This window comes from Erpetoichthys calabaricus, chromosome 2 (genome assembly GCF_900747795.2).
Source record: "Erpetoichthys calabaricus chromosome 2, fErpCal1.3, whole genome shotgun sequence".
In the NCBI taxonomy this organism is placed as follows: Eukaryota; Metazoa; Chordata; class Cladistia; order Polypteriformes; family Polypteridae; genus Erpetoichthys; species Erpetoichthys calabaricus.
Window position 1 is genome coordinate 97,709,957 of NC_041395.2, and position 26,558 is coordinate 97,736,514.

The 26,558-nt window shown below is 36.2% G+C and overlaps 1 protein-coding gene across 1 annotated transcript in view; it reads left to right on the forward strand.

Annotated features, from left to right (window-relative positions):
* Nucleotides 1-24,410, forward strand: part of gtf2h1 (general transcription factor IIH, polypeptide 1) — an 81,118-nt gene extending 56,708 nt beyond the window's left edge. The window contains exons 12-15 of the mRNA XM_028794181.2: nucleotides 1,828-1,918; nucleotides 10,645-10,760; nucleotides 20,106-20,198; nucleotides 20,340-24,410. Of these exons, the coding sequence (XP_028650014.1) occupies nucleotides 1,828-1,918; nucleotides 10,645-10,760; nucleotides 20,106-20,198; nucleotides 20,340-20,426 (387 nt within the window). The 3' untranslated portion in view covers nucleotides 20,427-24,410. The remainder of the gene's footprint in view (nucleotides 1-1,827; nucleotides 1,919-10,644; nucleotides 10,761-20,105; nucleotides 20,199-20,339) is intronic.
* The last annotated feature ends 2,148 nt before the right edge of the window (nucleotides 24,411-26,558 follow it).

Below are 26,558 nucleotides of genomic sequence, written 5' to 3' on the forward strand. Positions count from 1 at the left end.
CCAGGATGCTTTGATAGCAACCTTCAGCTTATCTGCATTGTTGGATCTGGTGCCACTCATCTTCCTCTTGACAATACCCTATAGATTCTCTGTGGTGTTTAGGTCAGGCGTGTTTGCTGGCCCAATCAAACACAGTGAAACCATGATTATTAAACCAGGTATTGGTACTTTTGGCAATGTGGGCAGGTGCGAAGTCCTGCTGGAAAATGAAATCAACATCTCCATAAAGCTTGTCAGCAGAAGGAAGCATAAAGTACTCTAAAATTTCCTGGTAGATGGCTGTGCTTTAAGGCTAAATTCTCCATTTCACTCTTTTTGCGAGCAGAAATAACTTTCATATTTGTAGTTTAATTCACCATTCTTATAGAAAAGTAACATTACTGTTTTGTCTTCAATAAATAAATGGGCACAAATATTTGAGGTTAATGAGTATTTGATGCTTCTCCACTTATTTATTTTTAATTTTCAGCGCTATAATTTAATTTTGGTAAATATTTGAATTACCCTAAGTTCTTGTCTATAAGCTGGACTCATGTATTAGCCGGAGACCAAAAATCATACGAATTTTTAAAATAAAATCGTATCATAGATAAGCCGGACTCATGGATAAGCCGAACGTACTATAACCTATAACTAATAGAAGGGAGGGAGGTCAGTGGTCTCACTCGCGCCCATTTAATTTCTTTAAGGGGGGAGAGAGTGTGAGATATTGCCGTCTCTCTCACTCCCCGCATGGCGCGGTTGGAGCGGCCGGAGTGCGTTCTTTCTGCTCTGGGTGTCGCCGAGTCAACACGAGCGCGTAGCGGTCATTTAAATTGTGATTTTATATGTAAGCATATTTAAATATATATCGCGGATTTCTGCGGACAATGGGTCTTTTAATTTCTGGTACATGCTTCCTCAGTTGGTTTGCCCAGTTGATTTCATACAAGGGACGCTATTGGCAGATGGCTGAGAAGCTAGATTGCTTACTTTTCTGTCTCTTGCGCTGACTATCTGTGATCCTGACGTATGGGGATTGAGCAGGGGGGCTGTTTGCACACCTAGACGATACAGACGCTCGTCTAAAAATGCTGAAAGATTATCTTCACGTTGCTATCTTTTGTAAAGCTGATTCCTGAAAAGACATGCTGCACAGTGCTTCGCATACTTAAAAGCTCGAAGGGCACGTATTGATTTTTGACTGAAAAACAAACTCTCCCTCTCTCTCTCTCTTTGTCTGCTCCTGACGGAGGGGGTGTGAGCTGCCGCCTTCAACAGCTTTGTGCCGCGGTGCTTCGCATACTTAAAAGCCAAACAGACATATTGATTTGTTTGCTTCACTCCTTTGAAGAGGAAGATATGTTTGCATTCTTTTAATTGTGAGACGGAACTGTCATCTCTGTCTTGTCATGGAGCACAGTTTAAACTTTTGAAAAAGAGACAAATGTTTGTTTGCAGTGTTTGAATAACGTTCCTGTCTCTCTACAACCTCCTGTGTTTCTGCGCAAATCTGTGACCCAAGCATGACAATATAAAAATAACCATATAAACATATGGTTTCTACTTCGCGGATATTCTTATTTCGCGGGTGGCTCTGGAACGCAACCCCCGCGATGGATGTATAAGCCGGACTTATGTATAAGCCGATATTCTATTTTTTCATTTTCACAACTTTTTTCCTTAGATAAGCCGCGGCTTATTGACAAGAACTTAGGGTACTGTGTTTATTTAGATCATGATACAACATTGGTGGTTTTTAGATGAATTTGCACAATTGATTTTATGAATAGTTGCTGGTGGTAATGTCTAAGGTGTCCTGCTAATAGATCTTTTTTACTCATACAGGTACTTTCTAGTAGTGCTGCTAGCTCAGCTATCACTGCCTTGTCCCCAGGAGGGTTGCTTATGCAGGGAGGAGCACATCAAGCCATAAATCGTGAGCAATTTCTGTTTTCATTTCTTTCTTGATTTATGCATCTTAATTGTTATTAAATATGACCATGTCAATCATATTTATATTTCAGGATGTGGACTTCTTTAAAAGCAAAGTCTTTTATGCCATTTTAATATGAATATTTAAATGTTCTTTGTGAAAAGAACTAGCTCTGTTGTCCAGCTTAACCCTGGAAATTTACTACATCCATGGACCTCAGTTATAATACCATTGGTTAATTGGATGTTACAGAAGTACTGTGTAACTATGTACATTTCTTTATCCATCCATCCATCCATTTTCCAACCCGCTGAATCCGAACACAGGGTCACGGGGGTCTGCTGGAGCCAATCCCAGCCAACACAGGGCACAAGGCAGGAACCAATCCCGGGCAGGGCGCCAACCCACCGCAGGACACACACAAACACACCCACACACCAAGCACACACTAGGGCCAATTTAGAATCGCCAATCCACCTAACCTGCATGTCTTTGGACTGTGGGAGGAAACCGGAGCGCCCGGAGGAAACCCACGCAGACACGGGGAGAACATGCAAACTCCATGCAGGGGAGGACCCGGGAAGCGAACCCGGGTCCCCAGGTCTCCCAACTGCGAGGCAGCAGCGCTACCCACTGCGCCACCGTGCCGCCCCATTTCTTTATCCAATATTTCTAATTTTCTTCTATTTACAAGGGGTTAATATTGTTAGTTTATTTGAGACACTTACAGTTAAACATGGTACATACAGTCCTTGGTAGTGTTGGTGTGAAAGAGATTGCAGCAGATCTCTGTATTAAAGTGGCATTCGGTAATGATACAAAGTGATTTAATGTTGATTCGTTCAAAGTGAAAAATTCCTACAAATCTCATCTCTATTAGAATCAAAGCCTGAAATTAGAACTGCCTCAGTGTACAGAGGATTTGAATAAATGTCTATAACCAAGGTTATTATAGTTGTGCCTTTTTACATTAATTTTTATTTCTATATTTTTAAGACTTTACTTGGAAATTCAGTTTAGTTTTAGTTTTCTTTCATTTTGTATTTTTAGTTTTAATTTAGTTTTTATTTCATAAAGGCATTTCTGTTTTATTTTTATATTTATTAGTTTCAGTTTCAGTAATTATGGCATGGAGTTCCTTCGGAGTTTAGTTTTGTGTCACAATCAGACAGAACTGTACACTTAATGGTTTTGGATATGAGTTAGTTTATTGTTAGTGGAAGCTTACTACCCTACATGGTTTACTATCTGGTTTTGTTTTTGTCTGATCAAAACAAGCATAATCAAAACCAGATACTGAATATGAACAATTTTATCCAATTTTATAATTTTGTAAAATATTTTCTATGTCATTTGTGCTGAACAAATCTGCGCTGACTATTGCCACTTATCTTTCCTTTTATTGCCCAGAATAGACCAATTTGTAATGAAATTTAGGTGAATTTTGAGATTTGAGGGTTCTTTACTGTAAATGTCAACAGCACACAACATATCCTGCACAACACAATGTACTTATAATGAATGCCTTCAATATTACATTCAAAAATCTCCCATACTGGGCCTTGTTATTTTATACCAGCCATATTGATCTCTGATTCCATCTCAGGCACATTCAATTTATAGACATAATTTTGCCACCTGCAGGCTTGAAAAGATATCAGAAAACAGATTCTACTGTGTTCTGACTGGTGTGATTATGAAAATCATGGGAGCTTAGGAAGAACAGGACTCTTAGGCTTCAATGTAGCTGTATTGAGGGAAACAAGGAAAAAGGAGCATTTTTGTCAAGGTTAAAGGCAGTGAGACTTGAATAGACCCTGCATAAGAACAATAATAATAATAATTCTTTGCATTTATATATAAACCCTTAATGAGCACAGCAGAGTAAGTAGTAGGAGTATGGACAGGCACAAAACGACAGAGACAACATCTGAGATTAAGAACAATATATACATTATGTAAACCTGTTTATCCATAGTAGGATCGCAGGAAACTTGGTGCCTACCCCAGCAGGTTTGGATGCACGGCAGGAGAAATCCATGGTATGCAATAGGTATGACATGGCTGATGTTAAGAACACAAAGAATATTATATTTCAACTCTGTATTTTGAGAGAGAGAGAGAAAAAAAACATTGAAAAAAGGGGAACAAACATTTTAAAATATAATTCTGCTACTGGGTTATTTTCACATTGTCAGGTGTTTTGACCTGTGAATATGAACTAAAAAAAGATAAATTAATAAATATAGAATAAATACAAAAACACATTAGTATGTTTAGTTTTTCATCACTTGGCAGACTCTCTTCGCTTACCTACCTGTAGTTCAGTAGAGCTGTTGCCAACTCAGGAATTTTACAAAGTTTGTGTTGCTTAGTTGTTAAACAATGTTTTTAAAGCAAAAGTGATTGGTCAGCAACAATATGCTGATCTTGTATGATGACCTAGTCAGTCTCTTCATCAGTGTCGTTTTATTTTAAAATATCGGGAGTGGTCTTCCGTAGACTTTCTTGTATACTCAGATATGGGGATGGATATTTGAGGAGTAAACCACAAGACAATGATTATATTTTTATATTATGTACCTTAAAGAACCATCAACAACAAATCAAGTCAAATCAATAATATACTGAACAATTATTATAAAAGGAAAGTTGAATAAATCGGACTCTGCAGCTCCATGAATAAAAAATAAAATCGAGTATGTGTTCAAGTAAAGTACAACTTCTGGTTGACGGATTTGGCGCAAACGTTAATACAGATCTACAATTTTGGTGTAACAACCACATGCCAAATTTCATCCATCTCTTTGCATTTTTGAGTTACCGTGTTTATACACACACACACACACACACAGGCCTAATTCCAGAAAACTCTCTTTTCGGACTTGGGGAGGTCTAAAACATCACGATTCATCAAAATCTTGAGGTTGAATTTTTTCATGATTACTATAATTTCTCTGTACTTCGTATAAGAGAACGTAAAAACGGTTTCTCCTGTGCAAAGTGACAGATGAATTACTGTCAACTAAAAGCAGTCACCTGAGAAATAAACTGAAACAATTGTTTACAAAAGAACACATTAACCCTTTTAGCCCTGACATCCTATTACTAGTACATAAATACGCAGCCGTTTTTGTAAAACACAGGCACGTTTGCAGCCGTTGGAACTGGGCGTGCTACTATTAGCGCAGACTGGAGAGACTAGCATACAGTCTACGAAACATGGCAGTGAAGATGGATGCTTCCGGACTGTGCGCACCACATAGTAAGTAGCTCCACTTTCAGTTTTATTTGGCAGCTATTGTATAACAATAGTGATAATTTTTTTGTTTTTTTCATTTTTGAGCTTCCTAGACACCCCAAAGGTAGAATATCTCACAAAATCATTTTTCCCTTAAAAGCAGAAAGTCCAGGGCCGAAAGGGTTAATGTTATTTTTACTTCAATGTTTATGGAATATGTATTTTAAAAAATGTTACGTATATTGTTTACAAATAAGTGCAATACTTATTCAATTAACAGTTAATGACCTTTGTAACATTCATTGTACTACCTCAGTATCATATCTGTTTTCATCAATGTAAAAAAACTGTTTGACCGGATTTACTTTTTATTGTTTACATAACTTTATTCTTACCTTTAGCAAAGAATTACAATATTTCAAGTGTTTGCATTTAATGAATAAAATTTCTTTTGTTTTCATAAATGTAAAAATTTTAATGCAGTCAGTATTGCTATTTATTTAAATAACTGTTTTATTGAGTTGCATAATATACTGTATTGAGTATCGAAAATGGCACTGAATTTCCATACTTAGTATTCTTGAAATTTTTAAGTTTGGAATTGTGACCAGCCTAGTTTGTACTCACTACTATACTGTATAAATAAAATGTTTTGTTTTTATCTTTATTATTAAGTTTAAATATATTGGGGTTCTGTTTACAGCTGAGATTAGATGTAATACTGAGTTTGACCAAAAGATAAGTGCATAGGTTGCAGCAGTGTGCTGCACCAGAGGGGTACTGTATGCCCTCCAGTGTTTGGACAAAATAATGATAAAAACACATTAAAAAGGAGTTTAACTTTAAAGTAATTAAATCACAATTACAAATACATCTATAAAAGTAAGTCATATTAGTTTGACTGAAAATCAGCAGAATGTTTTGGCTGTAAAGGAGATCAGAAACATAACACTTTGATACATGACAACATGTAGAAACAGAAGAGTTTCAGATAGGCCAAATAGTCTGTCCAAACTGCAGGTGGTGCTGTGGTCACAAAAACTGCAAAATTGTTACATGTGCTAAGGGATATAGTCTTAACTTTCAAGAATAGAATTAATACAGTCCTCGGTTTTGGATCAGATTAATCACCATTCTAAGGGTAGTCTTACTATCTTTTGGGGGTCTTGGTCTTAATCCTGCTGTCATTGCATCCTTTTGAGTCATCGCACCAACAATTGGTTCTCAAGTTGGCAATCAGCATCTTTGTTTTCTGTGTAGCATTATCCATGGTATGCAACAGCAGATCAGATGGCAGGAGTATAAAGTTGATCATTAGATTTGTCCAAAGGTACATTAATAAAAAGTTCTCTTAAAAGCAAGTCTGTTGAACTTGGTCTTTGGTTTTGACAGTCTGACTAGAACAGGAATACAACAATAGTTTTGTACAGTGGAACCTCGGGTCACGACCGTAATTCGTTCCAAAACTCTGGTCGTAACCCGATTTGATCGTGACCCGAAGTAATTTCCCCCATAGGATTGTATGTAAATACAATTAATCCGTTCTAGACCATACGAACTGTATGTAAATATATATTTTTTTAAAGATTTTTAAGCACAAATATAGTTAATTACATCATAGAATGCACAGCGTAATAATAAACTAAATGTAAAAACATTGAATAACACTGAGAAAACCTTGAACAACAGAGAAAACTAACATTGCAAGAGTTTGCGCTATAGCGCTACGAACCGCTCGCTAAAAACATTTTTTTAATGAATTTTAAGCACAGGGATAAAAAATGAACATTTGAAAAATCTGTAATTTAATAAACAACCAAGAAAAGTAACAATGCACGCTACGAACCAATCGCTGTAAACAGAAGTGAAGTGGAGGTTAAAATCCAATAGAAAAAGTCTTCATTAAATACAATGAGGTTAAAACAATGCTCGAATCAGTCTCTTTAAAAACAAACCTGGTGCATTCTTTAACTGCCTTCTTGGCCTTATGTGGCCAGCCCTCACTCTCTCGCTCGCTTGCTGTCTCGCGTGTGCGTGTGTCTCTCTCTTGTGTGTGTCTCGCGCACGCGTCTGTCTCTCTCTTGCTCGCTCGCTGCACAAGGAGAGACTGAACGTGAAATCATCGGCGCGCACAAACCGAAAGCGAAACTGGCTTGTTCGTATACCGAGTGTGTGGTCGTGAACAGATGCAAAAGTCTGGCGAACTGTTTGGTCGTAACCCGATTTGTACGTGTTCAGAGACGTTTGTGAACCGAGGTTCCACTGTACTCTGCTAGAGATCAGGTGATTGATTATAAGTTAATCATTTGAATGTCATTCATTTCCCTTAGCTGAAGTTTCCAATTAGTACTACAAACTTATTTGGTGGTATCATTTGAAATAATGTCACCTCTATCTCTAAATGATCGTTTTTCTGTTTTCAAATAGATTTTTGGTGCAGAAGTGAAAACAACAGACAAAAGTTTTTTTCTGTTGAGGTCATATTGAGGAAACTATTTTGTCAGTCTCTAGGTGTGTGTATCTTTCAGGCTCAGGCATATGGATATCACCACATCTGTCTGTAGCTGCTCCTGAGGTAAATCATAGAATAGAAAATAGACTACCCTGAAAACAACAGGATTGATTATAAATCAAATGCTTTTCGAAGAGCCAGTTCAAATATATTGTATCTGACCATTTTTTGGTCCTATTAATCAATATTAACCTTTTTATCACCATTAAATTTATGTTTCATGTCTCAACAACAGATTTGCTTCACCAAGGCTCAGGACATCTATCCCATACATGGATATTACTTGTTTTGGTTTACATTCGCCCTACTCATCCTTCACTTTGTGAATTGTTAGACCCCATGGTGACTTTTCTTTTTTTATGCCAAACCTGACTGTACTCTATAGGTACTTGGTTCTGGTAGCAATACTGCAAGGATTTATTGTGGAACAAAATCCCATGTACCACAGAAATCTTTAACAACTTCTCCCTTTTTATTTCTGATATTCACCTTGCAAATGAAGTTGGTTAATTAAATATTGGTGGCCTGTTTCTGGGACATCAACATTTGTTTTTTATTTGCATCCTAAGTCTTTCAAATCTTATCAATATAAACTATTTACTAGTACATCCACTATTTCCACTGTTTCCATTTGTAAGTATCAGTACCTGAAATAATTATTTTACTTTGCTTAGATATTCTTATACTGATTCAAAAATGAAACATTTTAAGTCAGTGTTTATGAAAACAAAATACAAACTTTTTTGTTCATTGGTTTTTTTAGTAGTGAAACGTTTTTTGTCTTCATCCAGAAACATTGTGTTGCGTTTAATTTGCTGCTAATATTTACTTTTCTCTAGCAGTTAGAAAATTGTATCAGTGATTGCTTGTAAGCTGCTGATGGATTTCTTTCTGAATGCTCTTGATAACTCTGAAAGCCTTCTGACATGGGTGGAGTATAGTTTAAGTTTCTGCATTTGTCAGTGTATATATTTTGTTTAATCCTGTCTTCTTTTGTTTGACTGTGCACAATAAATTGCACCACATGCTACCAGTCTTGGTAATTGTAAAAATTGCGTCTTTTTTAAGGTTCAGTTCTAAATCATGAGTTGTATCAATTGGAAAGCTATGACAACTGAACTCCTATGATATTTGCTTTTAGAAATGTGCTGGTCACTCCCCCACCTGAAGCTAAACAAAGTACCATATCGATATCACCTCCATTATCTTTATTTTGGTTTAAAAAACTCAAGATTTCTTTGTTCTGGGATGAGGAAATCAATGACCATGCTCTTTATCACAATTTCATTTTATTTATTTGTTCTTGCATTTCAGCCACTTATCATTTAATATCCTTATCAATTTCAAAGAGTTATTGATGAATTGATTGGCTTAACTGACTCTTATCATTTCCTCCAGGTCTTTTAAACAAAATGAATGTATATCTGGCTGAAAATGAATTATTTGTTCTCAGCTTATGCTCATAAAAGTATATTTTACAGAAATCTAAATTTGAGCATTTCTCTTTCACCATTTCTCATTAGCTTACATAGTCTTGGAGTTATAATTTAATAAAGGCTAACAGATTTGTTCAGATTCAATTTTAAGACTTCCATTTGTTTTAAACAAGATTGTGCAAGTTTGTTTAATATCTCCCAAACATTAGTTAATAGAGTCATCACCATTAAAAAAAATATATTATTTTTAAATAGAGCCTAGCTTTAATCTAACTTTTCATTTTATTATTGTGCACCAAATGCCCATACTTTGAGATAGGAGAGTATAGTATGGCTTGCTCAGGATGAATTTCATTCACTATACTTATTTTCATGCTCTGGCCTCCTTGCCAACATTTACAGATTACAGTAAAATAACAAAAATACAGTGGCATAGCACTCACTTAGAATTATGTAAGTGGTTATTGAAGGTAGACATTTTATATAACATCTTCTACAATTGTTTCTTTTGTAAATGCAAGTCAAAACTTTGCTGCAAGCAATATAGCTCACTAACTAACCTCTCACCATGATCATCTTTGGAAGTTGTATATCAAAGTACTGCTTAAACAAAGAATATTCAAACAATATCAGTGCTTTCACAATAGTATAAATTTAGGAAATTTCAATCAGGGCTGGAAAACAGACTATTTAATTACATTATTGTGTATTGTATACTATATTGTATAAAGGTATATTGTATACGTTTCACTGTTAAAAATGTATTCTTGATTAGATCCACTCTGCAGGAGATATGAGAAGCACCCACTTCCTTTTACTACATGTTTTACCTTCTTATTCCTCATATACTGTTCTAAAATGCATTTTTCTCTAGCTTTTGTGTAATTTCATTATTATCATAACTCCTTTTTCTGTTAGCCCTTTCCAAAGTAATAATAGATGGAGTAAGCATTCTAATATCATAAACCTATTTAGACTACACTTTGCTGTCTCATTCATCTGAGTTAGAGGAATCTTGACCCGACTACTGAAGTACAATGATAAACAGTGTCCTCTGTTACTTAAAAATATAAAAAATTAATTTACTCACTGAGGGTAAGTTTTTCATAATGTGGCAGCCTTTTTTCTATACCATTATCAAGTAGCAAAAATTAATAATTGGTCACACATGGTCACTAATTATTTTAGCTGTTCTGCTTCCTGTATCTTTTCCTGTTTTGATACATATGATGTGAAGAGGGACTTGTACAACATACAATTGTATCTGACTAAAAATGTATGTATTGTACTACTATTATTATATTAAATGAAAAAATCCAAATTTAAAGCAAAAGAGTGATTATTGTTGTACATTTTAAGTAGTTTTTTAAATATTTGAGAAAATGTTTAATATTTACTTCAGCTGTTCCTGCTACCTGTAGTATAATATGATGGTCTTTGTGGAAGGAAATAGAACACCCAGTACTGCTTATTTTCAGATTAAATGAATTTTGAGTGTTGAAAGGCTTATATTAAATTTTCCTCACGATTCCTATTTCAGAAATGGTGCCAAATGACGTACAGTCAGAGCTTAAACACCTTTATGTTGCTGCAGGAGAACTGCTCAGGCATTTCTGGTCTTGTTTTCCGGTAAACTCTCCATTTCTGGAGGAGAAGGTAAGCAATATAGAGATGTCAAGTACTGGACTACTTCTGGTCTTACTGGAATTTTTATCTTTGATATATTTTTATGTGGGTCTCAGGCATCCCCTAATCCCTTCCCCACTCCCCCTTTCTCTTGATGGAATTTTTAGGACACTTCTGCATTTTTGTATATGTTAGAATGTGAGGGTTTTCATAAAACCTGAGTAATTGTTTGTTACTGGAATTCTCCACCCAAAAATGTAATTTTTTTATGTATTACGTATCCCATGTGGTTAATTGTGATAGCCTAGAAAAAAATTTGTGTCATGTTTTCCACAGTGGAGACCAATGCTGGACCACACAGCAACACTACCAAACAAAAGTCTATAAAAAAACTCTTGTCACTTCATCCAGTCATATGCTCATAAGATGCCAAACTCACACATTTTTTGCTGAAATAATAGTTACATTAATAATTCTTGAAAAACAAAGAAAAGTACATGCAAAGAAAATCCAATCAAAAAGGAACAAGCTTTTTAATTGAAGATAAGACTTTAGACCAGTGAATTAATGGGAGAGGCCGATTTTAAGTTCAAAAGCTTATTCCCATGTGAATGCATTTCCTCTGTGTGCAGTGCTCTGGTTTTCCGGAAGTATTTATTTAACAATATTTTAACAAAAAATTCAAGCATAAAACTAAAATAAAATTCACATTATTCTTATTTGACAATTAGAGCTCTAATTAACTGCAATCTCCTAGTATTTCAAATATTAATCATTTAGGTATTATCCAACCCCCTCTAACTCAACAAATCTTTAAAGGGCATTTGAAATTCATAAGGTCTAGTGTGTATTGCTTGAACAGAACTCATTTTGTTACTTTGTGGTATTTTTTATGTATTTGCTGTTTTTAATGATAATTATTTAATTGTATTTTATATATACATTTCTGTCAGGCTTTCTGGTATAGGCTTCTGTTGTTTTATAGTTCTTAATAAAGGTAATAACATTTTTTGCTTGTTTTTTATCTCAGAATTTATTTACTATTTATATTATATTTCATTTTAAGTTTAAACAAACTATTTTAAGTTCAAGTGTATTGTCATGGAGCATACATCACAGCTTACATATTACAATGAATTTCTTACTTACATGTCCCTTCAGAGCAGTGACAATAATACAACACAAACAAAGACACAAATACTATACAATATATAATATGCAACATATTTTTGCTAGTGTTCATATTAGTGTTTTGGTTCAATAATTGTTATTATGATCGGCTTTTCAGTAACTTATGATCTGAGGATAGAAACTGTTTCTGATTCTACTGGTGCAAGGGCCAATTGTCCTGTATTATCAACCAGAAGGAAATAGTGAGAAAAGCAACTATGTAGAATGGCTGTGGGATTTAATTCTAAGTGAGCAAGTGTTGTATACATTGTGAAACAGAAGGCAGGTGGGTGGAAAGAAAATTCTGGACTGCTTTTACTACTCTCTAATACTCTTAATACACATATATAATTTTGTGAGTACTAATGGAGAAATTCAGTCTGACCTTAGACATCTGAAAAAAGTAGAAGCATTGACAAGAGAAAGTGTGCCGCCTTGACAAGAACTGAAATGTGTTGTGCCCACTTCAGTTCATGCTCACTCTTAAGAAATTTAAAGCTACTCACCTATTCCAGATCATCCCCCTCCATTGTAGATGGGAGAGCTGACTTCCTTTTTTTCCTAAAGTTTATGACCACCTCTTTGGTTTTAATGACATTAAGCGTAAAATTGTTAGCACATTGTAACATTATAAGCTGTCTCATCATTGTTAGAGAGCAGGTCTATGATATTGTAATTCATAAATCTGTGAAAACTAATTTTCATTCAGGTTTCATCTACAGTGAATTTCATTTGTAAACATAAGTTCCACTTTTTTGTTTTTCAGAAAGCTTCGATATGTGTATATATACTCTTTCTGTATGTGTTTATACACACCCACACACATACTGTCTAAAATAACAAATGGATTGTGATAATATATAAATGATATCACATAGTCATATTGACTTATAATTTTGATCATCATGCATGAATTCAGGATTAAGTGTCTTCCACCTTGGATAAGGGTAATTACTCCCCACTGCCCATCTACAATTGCATATATCCAATACAGTCATGTAAAAAAGTAAGTACACCCCATTAAATGTTTATTCTTTTTTAGCATACTGTATGTGGACATATCAAGATATGATCTTCATTTAAACAGTATTTGTACATGAAGGTAATGTAAATGTGGCATGATGTTAGTTCTGTTATATTTTGTAGTCCATTGTATAATTTAAATAAATGTAAATAAAGAATTTGCAGGTGGAGAAAGTAAGTACAACCCCTACATTTATCTCTTCTTGAAATACCTAAAATGAAAATCAGATACACCACATCAGGTACAAATGATTAGAACATCAATTGAGAGAATCTTGGAGGAACCTGTCTTATGAAACCTCAGTCATTTAGTTCGGTTTGTTCTTTGTCATTGTGCTTTGCCAGTGGTGGTCCTCCATTTGTTCTTTCCAAATCGATCCTTTTTTCGCAGTGGCGAAGTACCGCTTTAAAATTTTTATTAAGAAGAAAAGTAAACCTTTTTAAACTGAGGGAAAATATACCAATAATTATTTGTTAAGGATCTCTTTGTATACCACGTTGTCAGTTCGGCCCTCTGGTTGTAATATGACCAAGCTGTGCGCTGAGCTTACTCTTGAGTATGCATCGTATAGTTGGCCATGTGAAAAGCAATCTTGCCTCAAATCAATGCCAACCTTTTGTAGGGTCTGTCCCTGAGACTTATTAATTGTCATTGCGAAGCAGAACCTTACTGGAAATTGGAGGCGTTTGAATTGAAATGGGTTTCATCGATAACTTCGCATCCAGCTTTTGAGAGTTTAAACATTCATAAACATCAAAGTGTCCACTACTCAAATCGTCACCTATGAATCTAAGATGTTTAAGAGGCATTGGCGGTTGTCCAAAGGTGTAAAATATTTGGCCATTTCAGTACACTTGAAAGCGACAACCGAACAATTCAGCGGCAGCCATCGACTCACATGCAGAGCCATAGGTGAAGGGCTTAAGCATTTCACTCTTAGTGCTCCTGTGTAGTATAATTATCTCCTGTACCGTCATCAGTCCACACCTTGAACCTGTCCCAGTCATTCAATACATAAGACACAATGTTCCTCCGGATATCAAGAGTGAGCCTGATATGGCCGTGCAATATGTAACACAGAGAATGGAAAAGGCAGTCGCCATCTCCCGGCCATGGAAACCACTCAGTAAGTGACAGTTCTTTGATCGATGGTGATCACCATGTTAATGGGGATACGGTTGGAACGATAAAGGAAATGGGTACCTGAACAATGTAAGCTAAGTCTAAAATACCTACACAATAACTATAATCGTAATAAATGAACAATAAAACAGCGGAGAAGCCGTGGATTAAATAAAAAGGCTGCAGTTATCAGCAGGGAGACGTGAATACTGTGGTGAAGCAAGGAAGGGAATGAAAAGACCGGAGCGACGGACAGCCTTATATAGGCAGGCAGCCAACTACGTGGGAGGAGTGGGGATGGGGGACCTAACACCACCTCACACAGCGACCAAGCTGCAGGCTGTGGACGTATATATGTACATAAGTAGGATTCAGTTAGCGTTGGGAACCCGCGTACAAAATTTCTTGAAGATGGGCCCATAAGTAACAAAGACCGTTGGAAAGTTCAATATGGCGGCCGACAGTGGCGTCATACCACCGAAATAAGTACGTGCATCGGTTTCGGTTAGCACAGGGAAGCCGCCTACCAAATTTCGTGAAGATGGGGCCATAAATAAGAAAGTTTAACATAGCGGACGTTGTCGACCGTTATGATCGTTACACGTAGAATTTCGAAATGAAACCTGCTTAACATTTGTAAGTAAGCTGAAAGGAATGAGCCTGCCAAATTTCAGCCTTCTACCTACACGGGAAGTTGGAGAATTAGTGATGATTGAGTCAGTGAGGGCTTTGCCTTTTATTAGTATAGATTACCTTTGTATACAGTAATCCCTCACCTATCGCGGGGGTTACGTTCCAGAGCCCCCCGCGATAGGTGAAAATCCGCGAAGTAGCGACCTATATTTATTTTATTATTTATACATATTTTAAGGCTTTATAAACCCTTCCCACATTCTTATAAACCTTTCTCACTCTCTTGTTAACCTTTCCCACACTCTTATAAACACTTCCTATGCTCTTAAACACTTTCTACATTCTTAAACACCGCAGACCAACACTGCACGCAGCAATCAGACGTCAATGTGTCTGCACTCACTTTGTGAAGGGGGGCAGCTGAACTCACGCTGAGCAGAAATGGACTTTGTGCTGCTTCTGCCAAAATGCCTGCTTGTCGCTCTGCGCGTTCGGAAGAAGGAGGAATGTGTGTGTGCGTGTGTGAAGGCTGAACGCACGTTCGCTCAAACCCCCCTCCCTGGAGGTGCAGTTCGCATTGTCAAGGGGGTGGGGAGCTGAATGAACGCTAAGGAGAAGTGGACTTTGTGCTGGCTTTGTGCTGCTTGTCGCTCTGCCTGTCAATAATTTAAAAGCCTGTACATCACCAATTTTCCTGTCTCACTGTTTTGTCTTGCGTGAAGTTAAAATGTTTTATAATAGTGAGATGTTACTCATATCCTTAGCCCGACATCCACATATTATATGTGTTAACAAAGTGTGTTTTATAAGTTTACATGTGTTTAACACTAGAATTACCAGAGTCTACGAAAAAACTCGTAGATCCGGCCCACCTTAAAACCGTTCTCACCTCTCTTTTGTCTTCTAAATGTACCGATTAAGAGGAGCAGCGAGCAGCCGGCTATTCCATCCCCCACCGTCGCAGAACGTTCACTAAGTTTTCCCAGCTCATGCCTTGTTTGATTACCTGGGAGTGACTAAACTGCTGGAGTTTTAGAATAGAAATAATAGATCGCCATTTGGAATACATGCATTTCATGCGTGTTCCGTTTCTGCAGTAATCTGTGTAAACACATTGCTAAAACAGAAACTTTTTCATATTTTAGTAATAAATGTTACAAAATGTAGGCATAAACTATAGAATGTGTAAAGCCCGAGTTCCTAAGATCAAATAAACACTTCCACAAAAGCTTCACACACCATATAACAGCTTCCGTGGCGTAGCGTGCTAAGATTTGCCTCTCAGACCGAGTAGCTTTTCTCTGCCTCACAAACATGAGTTCAATTCCCCGCTGGGGATAAAGTGTTACTTCTTTTTTTTCTTTTTAACCTCAAACGGACATAAAATTTGTAAATTGGTATGCACTGTCAGTTAATGAGATCGTTATATTTTCATGTGGGATGCTCCTTTTAAAATATTTTTTTAACAATTGAGACTGCAATTAACATGAACAACTGTCCTTATAACTTATTTTTTCAAGATCCATAACACACAGACAGACAGAGCACTGCGTAATACAGAGAAAGACAGGCAGAGATATACAAATAAACAGGGAAGGCACATGTACTGAAAGAAAAAAAAAATCAACATGTGCGTTGTTTCTGTAGCACTGAATAAGCTCACCCGCTCTAACATCACCCCTCCCCCGATCTGACTCTCTAAGTAACAGCGCAAGTACAGACACAAATCAAGTGCATGTGTGTACTGTATAATATTAACAAAAACAGCAGCTTACTACTGAAAACGGCAAATATAGGAGTGAGTGGGGATCGAACCAGGACTCTTGATTACACTTGGTTTGCTGACTTGGAGCACCACTGCCTTACTGTGCCACAGAGAGGCGAGTTCGTTTCCCAGCTTTGAAGAAAGTGTTTTTTTTTCCTCAAACGGACATTGAATTTATAAATTGGTATGCACTGTAAATCGTTAACTTTAAAATGTCAATTGCGGTTATTTCTGTTGATTAATTCATGCTTTTTTACTTAGAGTCAGAACAGGAGCTTTTTCAGCTTATTCAGCTTCTGATCTGACTCAAACAGCGCCAGTATAACTTCACATCCAACCTGACGCTGTTCGTTTTCAAATAATATTGCATTACTTCAACAATGTTTTCTGATTGGTACTATTCGTGTCATAAAATGATTTCTTCAAAACGTCACATATATTTGTCTCTTTCTTTTTTTAAAATGTGCGTTGTAGCACTCAGCAACTGGCCACCTGCATGTTCTTGCGCACACTAAATCAGACAGCGCTATATGCAATCATCAGATTCAAATGTTAACAGTTATATAGCACAGAATGGAAATCAGCAGTTCTTAGCATTCCACCTACTGTAACTTGCTTTCTTTTTTCTTCGGTTATAGTCTTGAATAAAAGTGCACTTGTTTTGTTATACTTTTACATCAACATATGTTCCTGTGTTTGAGCTACATGGGCATGCTCAAAAAATACACGTGTAATGCCACGAAAAGTGCATGCAGACACTTCAGTTCGCAAGCATTGGTACGACAATGCAGCCACAAGTACACTGCAGAGCTTTAGCGCATCTTTATGTGAAAACAGCAGTGTCAGATGGGGAGTGTCTGATGATTGCATATAGCGCTGAAGTTACTGCTCTTTACTATGCTTTCCTCTGCATGTCCTGGAGTACAAAAGAAACGGCATACAGCAACACGTGGGGACTGGCAATACTGGGGGAAAAAAACACGCAGTCGTATGTATCGTGATACACTGCAGAACTTTAGTGCGTCTTTATGTAAAAACAGCAGTGTCAGGTGGGGGGCGGTAGGGATGGATCCTGAACGCGACTGAGACAATGAAAAGTGAATTTTAAAAAATACAGCTAACCTTTACAAATATCATAAATTACACTGGCTGTTACAGACTGAAATCAAATGTATCATTTTATTCTAAAATAGTGAAAATAAGAACACTTCTCAAATGGGAGTTGTGCAGGATCGAACTCATGACCTGCTGATTCCCAGTCAGCGACTGATACTGTTACGCCACGGAAGCAGTGATAGTTAAGCCATGTCAATGTCTCACACTAAGACGGGTTTTTTTTGGCGGTGGCTTTTTTTTGTACCTTTTGTGAAAGTGTTTCTTTGATATTTGGACTTCAGGCTTCATACATTATATAGTTTATGCCTACATTTTGTCATTTGCTACTAGAATATTGTAAACCGTTTCTGTTTTAACAATGTGTTTACACAGATTACTGTAGAAATGCAACACATATGAAATGCGTGTGTTCCAAATAACAATCTTATTATTTCTACTCTAAAACTCCACTTCACTCCCAGATAATCAATCAAGGCATTAGCTGGGAAAAGCTTGTTTACGTTCTAAGTCGTTGGGGGGATGGAATAGCCGGCTGCTGGCAGCTTGTCTTTATCAGTACATTTAGATGACAAAAGACGCTGGCGGAGAGGTGAGAAAGGTTTTAAGAAGCGATTTAAGGTGGGCCGGATCTACGAGTTTTTCGTAGGCTCTGGTAATTCTAGTGTTAAAGCATGTGGGATGGGTATTTTAAGGCTTAAACTATAAAAATGTTTGTTTATATGGTCTTTCTATATCGCGGATTTTCTCCTGTTGCTGATGGGTCTGGAACATAACTTCCGCGATAGGCGGGCAATCACTTGTATTTAAAAACCCGCGAAGTCGTGAATCCGCGAAAAGTGAACCGCGAAGTAGCGAGGGATTACTGTACCTCACTAACCCAGTGCAAAGATGTCCAAAAGCCTTGCCAGAAATAATAATTTATTGATACAAATACTCAAGAGATTTTCCAATAAAAAACAGAAAATATCAAATATTAAACAAACCTTATCTGCCCACTGGGACTTACTAAACAAGTTTGGGTCCATTTTATCATGAGACAAGGCTTATTCACTTGTGTACCACCTAAACTTGTATTGTCACAAGCACCAGTCTCTCTCCTGTTCATCGCCCAATTTCTTTCTTACTTTGGGCATACTGTCTCTCAATTAGTTGAGCCTGTGCCCTCAACATACCACCCAACTCCAAGCTCAGTGGGTGTATCCAGCAGAGGGCATTAGTTCCCTTGCTGGAATGAGTTCTTTTGTAATTGCGGCATGTTACATAACCCAAATCTATATAGATACCCCTCCCTTGGTGATACGGCGGTAAGAAATCACATAGGAGAAGTAACTTAGCTTTCTTTAATGATGGCTTACGCTGCATAACAGACAAAGGAAGCCAATGGCAAGAACCCAGTTTGGGAGTGGGGTCCCGATGTGTAGAGTTTGCCCTTTTCGCTGCTGCATTGGAAGGATTTTCAGGATTGGATGACGTTATCTTCCATCCGTCCGTCAGCTTCAAAGATGTGCCGGGCAATGTTCCAAGGCTTTATGTTCTTTCTTTATGTGCAGGCCCCCACTTAGGTGAATAATACAATTCCAAACAAGGCAAAGAGGATACAATTTCATGCTGACTCTGACAGACGAAAAATAGTGCACTTTTCCCCAGCTGTCTTTATCTGTCTTGTCTTATGCTTTGTCTAGCAGTTCTAAATGATGAGCCCCTGTGCTAAATCTGTGTCAACTGTGCATGTGAGTAGAAAGAAAAGTAGATTTATAAAATATATTTGTACAGAGGACAGTGACATATCAAACTTGTGTTACAGTGGGGTACTGGCAGGGAGCAACCTTTAAAACCCCTCCTGGAGTTACTTTCAGGATAACTCCAGACTTGCTTCCATGGTCAGCTGTGCCATCAGAAAGTCATTGGGCTGCCCTGTCAGAGCTCCCTGTGGCATCCTAGTACAATGTGGCATCTGTGGTCTCTTAATTTCTGATTAAAAGTTTGGGCATTCTTGGAGTTTATTTCTAAAATGTGTACCATAAGTTGGTTTGAAGAGGCACTCTACTCCAGTGACAACTGTCTCACTTTTGTGCACAATGAGTAATTGATTCCAGTGTACTTCTTAATCCTGTAATGCACATCAATCTTGGGAAATTGCTAATCCTAACTAGCACTATAAGGGCCTTACAATTTTACCAGTGCCGGCTTCCCTTTTACAACATGAAGTTTATTAAGCCAATTCCATATCTTGTCTCCTATCTGTGCACCTTCAGTCTCTAGAAATATTTCACTATGTTTTGCAACAAAAGCAGATGGTTACGAATTACACCCATAGGATTGCTACATGTTTAATGATGAGTGCCATAGTGTCCATAATCAAAGGGCCTAATCTGTAGAAACATTGAAGTACTTTTTGTTTGTTAAGCCACTCCAACAACTACACACAATATAGCTGTGTAGAACTGAATATTAAAGAGGTCAGGTGGTTTTGGGTAGTAATTTTAAAAATCTGAGTTTTTTCTCTTTTTCTTTTCTTTTTTTTTTTTTGTTTTATTTACACAAGGTTGTAAAAATGAAAAGTAACCTGGAAAGGTTTCATATTAGCAAGCTTCGTCCATTCCAAGAGAAAGTCCAGAGGCAGTACTTGAGCACAAATGTAAGAGATCCTGTATTTATTTTCCTCTTTTTGATTGAATTGTGTACAGGAAATGAAAATTTGTAATAATCATTTTTTGAGTACAGATTAAGAAAGTGATTAATGATAGACCGTACTAAATTATAACTCCTGTTTTTCCAGCTAACAGGTCACTTAGAAGAAATGCTACAAGCTTCATACGGCAAGTTCAGCATGTGGCAATCAAAGAGAATGGTCAGAAAAACATGATGTGAACTTCTAATTAAAACTGTTGCCTGTGGGATTTTTGACAAAAAAAAGGAAGAGCAAGGAGGAATTCACAATATTAGTGAAACGCTGTGAAATGGCCTGTTGAATTTCTTATATATATTTTTATATAAGTGAAATTCTGCCCAAATTCTAGTGGGAGATGGACAGTGTTTGTTACTATTTTTTTTCTCATTCTCCTCAGAAGGGTTTGCACAATGCAGTAGAAAATGATCTTGGAGAGCGAGTAACTTAAACTCTGAGAGGATGTGGAAACTCACTCATTCACATGTATCTATAACGACCAAACTGTGAGAACTCGGAATGGCAATTATTCAGTATTTTTTTGTTCTTTTAAATCGCAGGGACTCAGGAACTGCAAAGTGTTTCATACTAATAGTGCTGCTTTATTAGAGAAAAAAAAAGAAATAAAATGTACAGTAATTGACTACAGGGTTTCCTATTTAAAAGAATCTCATTCATCATCGGTGTCTAGTTTTATGGGTTTGTTATGGGATAAAAAAAAAAAAATCACAGTAAAAAGGATTATTGCAGTATATGGTGATAGTCCACCTATTTTGAGAAGATGCTGTTCAGTAAAGGTGCTTTATTAGCTCCAAGGCACTTGTTTTTGTAGGTCCAAAATATGGTTGGTTGTTGCCCACATCTTAGTGTACACAGAGGCCTTGAACAATCTTGGCAGTTTTAGGTGTTTGAGTTTTGGCAAATTTCAAAATGTAATTGGCCTGTACTTATAGAAAGTCTACAATTTGGTAACAAGAGTATGTATGAAGGAATATTTTTAAGCCTGTAACACCGCTATGGAAAATACCTTTTTTGATTCCGTAAGGTCACAGTTCACACATTACATGAAAAAAACATAATCACAGATTAGTATTTTTTATTTCATTGATTAGCTATATTATGTCTATGTTCTTGGTTTTCAGAGAATTTGAATGATCAAGTTTGAAAATTTTGGACAATAGGGCCTAAATGATGCTAACCTTACTGGGCAGAAGATGCAGTTGTATTTGTGTCCCAGTAATTCTTTAATAGTTCAGAAGAGTTTCTGTTTAATAGACAGTTTATTTTTTAAAGTTCTTAGAAAACCAAACCAGTTTTGAGTATTTACCATCATATTATCCTGGAGCAGAAACAGGTAAAAAAAAAAGTACTGTACGATAAAGCTCCAGAGTCCATTTAAAGGTATGAAATAACCTAAAGTAAATAACTTTGTGAAAGAAAACTAGGAAATTTAAGACTGTGGCTGGCCAATGTTTTTAAGGAAGATTAAGACATAAAAATGATGAATGATAGAAGAAAGTCACTATCTGAATATTTCATATATGACAGGCACCTTATTCTTCCTTTTCCAGACAAGAGAGTTTGTGTACATTACGGAAGTGCAAATCCACACAATTCATTCAGTGGGTTTTAACTCCTTGTTCTGAGATGTGTTGTTTTTCCTCATAACTTTTCAACATTACAGTATTTTCTGATTTCCTCTAAATGAAAGAGTGAGGGCTGGTTCCTAAATTTTGAAAGGCTCTAGAATTTCAGATAAGGGCTGGTATTTATGTGAACATCTTGAAAAGTCAATTTATTTCTCACTACTAGACAAATCTAAAAAACTTTAATTTCCAAAGATTGTGTTGGACCTTAGGTATTGTGGCAACAATCTTTCACAGAGATACATTTATGTACCCCTTTATAGGGAGCCAACCAAAATGTTCTTCGAGTTATATAAGTAAGCATACTGGGTGTGGGTGCAATTCATTGCAATGCACAACAGACAAAGGTTTTGACTAAAAAACCCTGGTTGAGAATAATCCAATCATCCCATTTCCTCGTATGGGATGTGGCTACTACAAGAAGATAGCTTTTACTGAATATAGAATTTCTTCACCATATTTTAACTGTAGTTTTTATTATGTTCCAGTCAACAATCATTCATTTATCATATCATTTTTAAAACGTTTTTCTGCCAGGTTTTTGGTGTGAGCCTGAGCTCAAACAGGTACTATGCTGTTTCTTGACAGCATTGGTTTATTTTACTCTAGTCTGCCTTTTTGCTCATTTTTCTACAAAAAGAGATCCAGGTGTTTTTTATTTTTGCTTTTCACTGTCAAAAGTCACTTAAGAGAACTACCTAGCTGGTATTTTTATTTGATCACTTCAGTGGACGGCAGAATTACCGTTAATCACATTAATCATGTTGGTGATCTTTTTGTTTCTTTATTTGAATAATCCAAGCAATAAATATGCCGGCCTCTGAAAGATAAGGAGCTAGATTTTTTTTTTTTTACCTTGCTGCTGTTATCTTGAATTTTTTGTGTTCTTTCTGTCCCACTTGGCATAATTACTGTATGATTTTTCTTCACTGACTCCTGCACATGGATAGACATAAGGGTCCATTATATTATAAAAGAGTTGCATTGTCCATTACATTCTTTGCCTGCCTGAAGTCATGAAGCTCCATGTAAAAGACTGATGAAGGCCCCCTTCGTTTTAGCAGGCTGGCCTGTTCACCTCTTGTAACAATGAAGCAGTAGTCAGAGGATAAAATTATATAATTCTAAGGTTTTATGGTGTTTTCTAAACATATACTGTATATCATAGTCTACATAGAATAAAGGACAGTAATTCTTTGAACAATTGTCAGGCTAATGCATAACAGTGTTGTTAACACTGGTAGCTAAATGCCACATTACAGTATTAAAAGTGTTAAAAAAAGTCTCTTACTGTCCAAATTTTGTTCTTTTCCCTTATTGTAAAACTATTACATTCACTTTACTTAGTTTACAAATATGCAAGCTTTTTCTTCCTCCAGATTGGAAGTTTTGCAGCAGTTAGTATATTTCAAAAAGAAATTAAATGCATAAAGGTTTTACTTGTGTACTAGTATGGACAGATGCAAGACCATCTTCTGAAATCAAGCTGCTTTCATCCTGTTCCTAAACTCTCCATTCAGACTTTAAACCATCTCTCAGTGTTGTATTTTGTTAAACAAAAACTTCACTTAATTGATCAATTCTCATGCAGTTTTATAATTAAAAATTGTGTTGCAATAAACAAATTGGAGAAGTGCATTCAGTATGACTTTTCTGGTAAAATTAAAATTAGAGTAAATGCACATTATATGCACTTATTACAGTTTTATATTGTGTTCTATTAATTTCCGTTCTTGATGCCTAATGGTCGTGTGCTCATTACAGATATTATTTTAGAAGTATAGTTTTGTCACTGTCTGGGTGAGTATCAATCCCCATTCTTCTCTCATGCTTCTCAGTTAGTGACAAGCAGGGACCGTTATTTTTAATGGATATAGCAAACGCACATTTCAAAAGGTAAATTAGACTTCTGCTGCTTATCTACTTGAAAAAATCACTTGATTAGTCAGAAAAAAAACATTAAAATTGTATGGATTCTTTAGACTATTACTTTACTTACTACATATTACACTTTCAATTAAAATGAGAGCCAGAAACTGCAGTTAATCAGCAGCAGCACTGGGAATGGACTTCAGTTACAAAATTGGTGTGCACATCTCTGTACGGGATCTTTTCATATTTACTGTATGAGTTAGCAAAAAACATATACCCCTTTCCAGAATTTTCATTTTTGTTAAATCATGATCAGATAATGCTGAGTGTTTGCACTGATTTTTTTTTTATATCTATGTATATTATAAATGATAGGTATGTGGGAGTGAGATATTTGTTAACAGGCTTGCACTGTGTTTTTGTAATTTTGACTTGTTTTTTCAGTCTACTTTATACAGCATGTTTCCCATTGCAAGAGATAAATGAGAAAGTGTAAATTGAACTTTTTCCTGCTTTTTCCTTTTCTCTTTGACAGGGGCAGATACTGTATGTTTTTGAGGATTGTTTAGATGTTGTTTGGGGAACAATAATACATTTTTAAAGAAAAATAAATTTATAAGAAAGATAAAATTGAAATAAAGTCTAGTTAAATTGTCTCAAAACATTCTTTTTGTTACATTGTTTTCTCTTTCTTTTTATGTATCTTCTTCATAGTGGTCACCCTGAGCTTTGCTACTTTTTGTGTAAACTAGAATGATAAATGTACTGCACCACAAACTCAAGATATTTACTGCAGTTACGACAATATGAAAAGTATCTTAGATCTTGACTTAGATCTCTCACTCAGCATTTCAGAAAAGAACTGGAAGGCAGCAAATCACAGAATTCACTCAAGCGCCATATGTGTAAAACATACAATCATTCAACTTAAAATCATCTATCGAGCACATCTCTCTCGTTTAAAATTGTCCAAAATGTTTCTAAGGCAAGATCCAATCTGTAAACGTTGCAATCAATATCCAGCCTCACTGGGCCATATGTTTTGGGTGTGTACCAAATTAACATCATTTTGGACCAAAATCTTTAAATGCCTTTCAGAATGCCTGGGTTGTCTCTATTCCTCCTAGCTCATTAACAACTGTGTTTGGTGTACCTCCAGATGGGCTGAAAGTGGAGAAGGACAAACAAACTATAATTGCCTTTACTGCACTATTGGCATGTAGACTTATTTAACTTTTATTTACTTTTCTTAATGAGTGACCTGTTTTTGCTGCTAATTAACTTCTTTTGAACTAATTTTAATTGATTTGTTGTTGAAGACTCAGATCCCTTAATTGTTTCTTTTTCCTTAATTAGCAGCCAAACAATAATGACATAAAAAATGAGCCAAAACAACTAGTGTCCATCATACAATATCTGAACATAAAGAAAGATGAAGGCCTCAGTAATGTCGATCTGCTCAGGTCCACAAAACGTTTTCCCAGTGCTCTTACAAAGAGAAAATCGACAGTTTTGTAAATGTCTGCTATTGCACAATGAGAGCAGCAACAAGCCACGGAATTAAGAACGAGTTTAATTAACAACAAGAATTGGCACCTCATTAAGAAGCTGGTTGGAGTTAAATTGGTTGGAGTTTGAGGCCCTGACTTTGTTGGCCTTCTGTTGGTTCACTCACTTCACATTTCATTTCTGTTTGGGTGCCATTTAAGGAAAGAAATGAAGTAAATCTTAAAAAAGCAATCCAATTAAAATGAGTACACAAGAAGTTAATTAGCAGCACAAACATAGCACTCTTTATAAAAAGGGTTAGAATGAAAACCTGCAGCCACGGTGGTCCTCCAGGACCAGACTTGGAGACCCCTGACTTAGACAATATGATGAATAGTAAAAAATGCAGGAAAACCTCACAGAAACTCAAAGAAATTAATGAAATGTATAACTGTAATATTCAAAAAGCATAGTAAAATATGTTATAAGGTGCTTAGTAATTTCTTTCTTTTAAATGGGTAAGTACACAAATACTGTCATGTGATACACCATCATTTTTGCTTTTTTAACATACTGTATTTGTACAAGATTTGATCTTCATTTAAACAGTATCTTTAGATAAAGGTGAGATAATTGAGAAAAAAAATTTAAATTTGCCTTTCCAATTTATTCAGTGAAAAATGAACAGATATGCCATTTCCGTCGGTGGAAAAATTAAGTAGTTTCTTAGTCCTAATAGCTGGTATTACCTCCTTTAGTAGAAAGGCATTTCCTATAATTGTCTTCCAGTCTGTTGACATTGACTGGGAGAAAGGTCTTCACACTCCTCCATGCAGAATTTTTTCAGTTCAGTGTTTGACGGGTGTCTTGCATGCACAGCACGTTTCATATCTCCCTATAGGATCTTAATTAAATTCAGATCAGGGTTTTGACTTAGTTATTCCAGAACCCTCCATTTCTTTCTTTTCAGCCTTTCCTTTCTGGATTTACTGTTAAGTTTAGGTTCCCTTTCATATTACAATGTCCGTTTTTGGTTGGGCTTCAGTCTTCTGACAGACGTGTTTACTCTACAAAGATGTTTGAAAATGGCCAGGACAAAATTACTGGTAGTGTTTAGAAGTTATTAGTAATAATCATGTAGTGGTCCTTCAAGTAAATTGATGGGTTTTTTTTTTTTTTTTTAATGATTATCACAAGTGTATTTAATCTTGTCATCATTCATTCACCCGGCTTAAACAGAGAAATTAATTCGCTCAATTCTTTTGCATCACACTAAGTATGGGAAGAAAAATCAGATTGCAGTCTGGACAGGCAAGATAACACA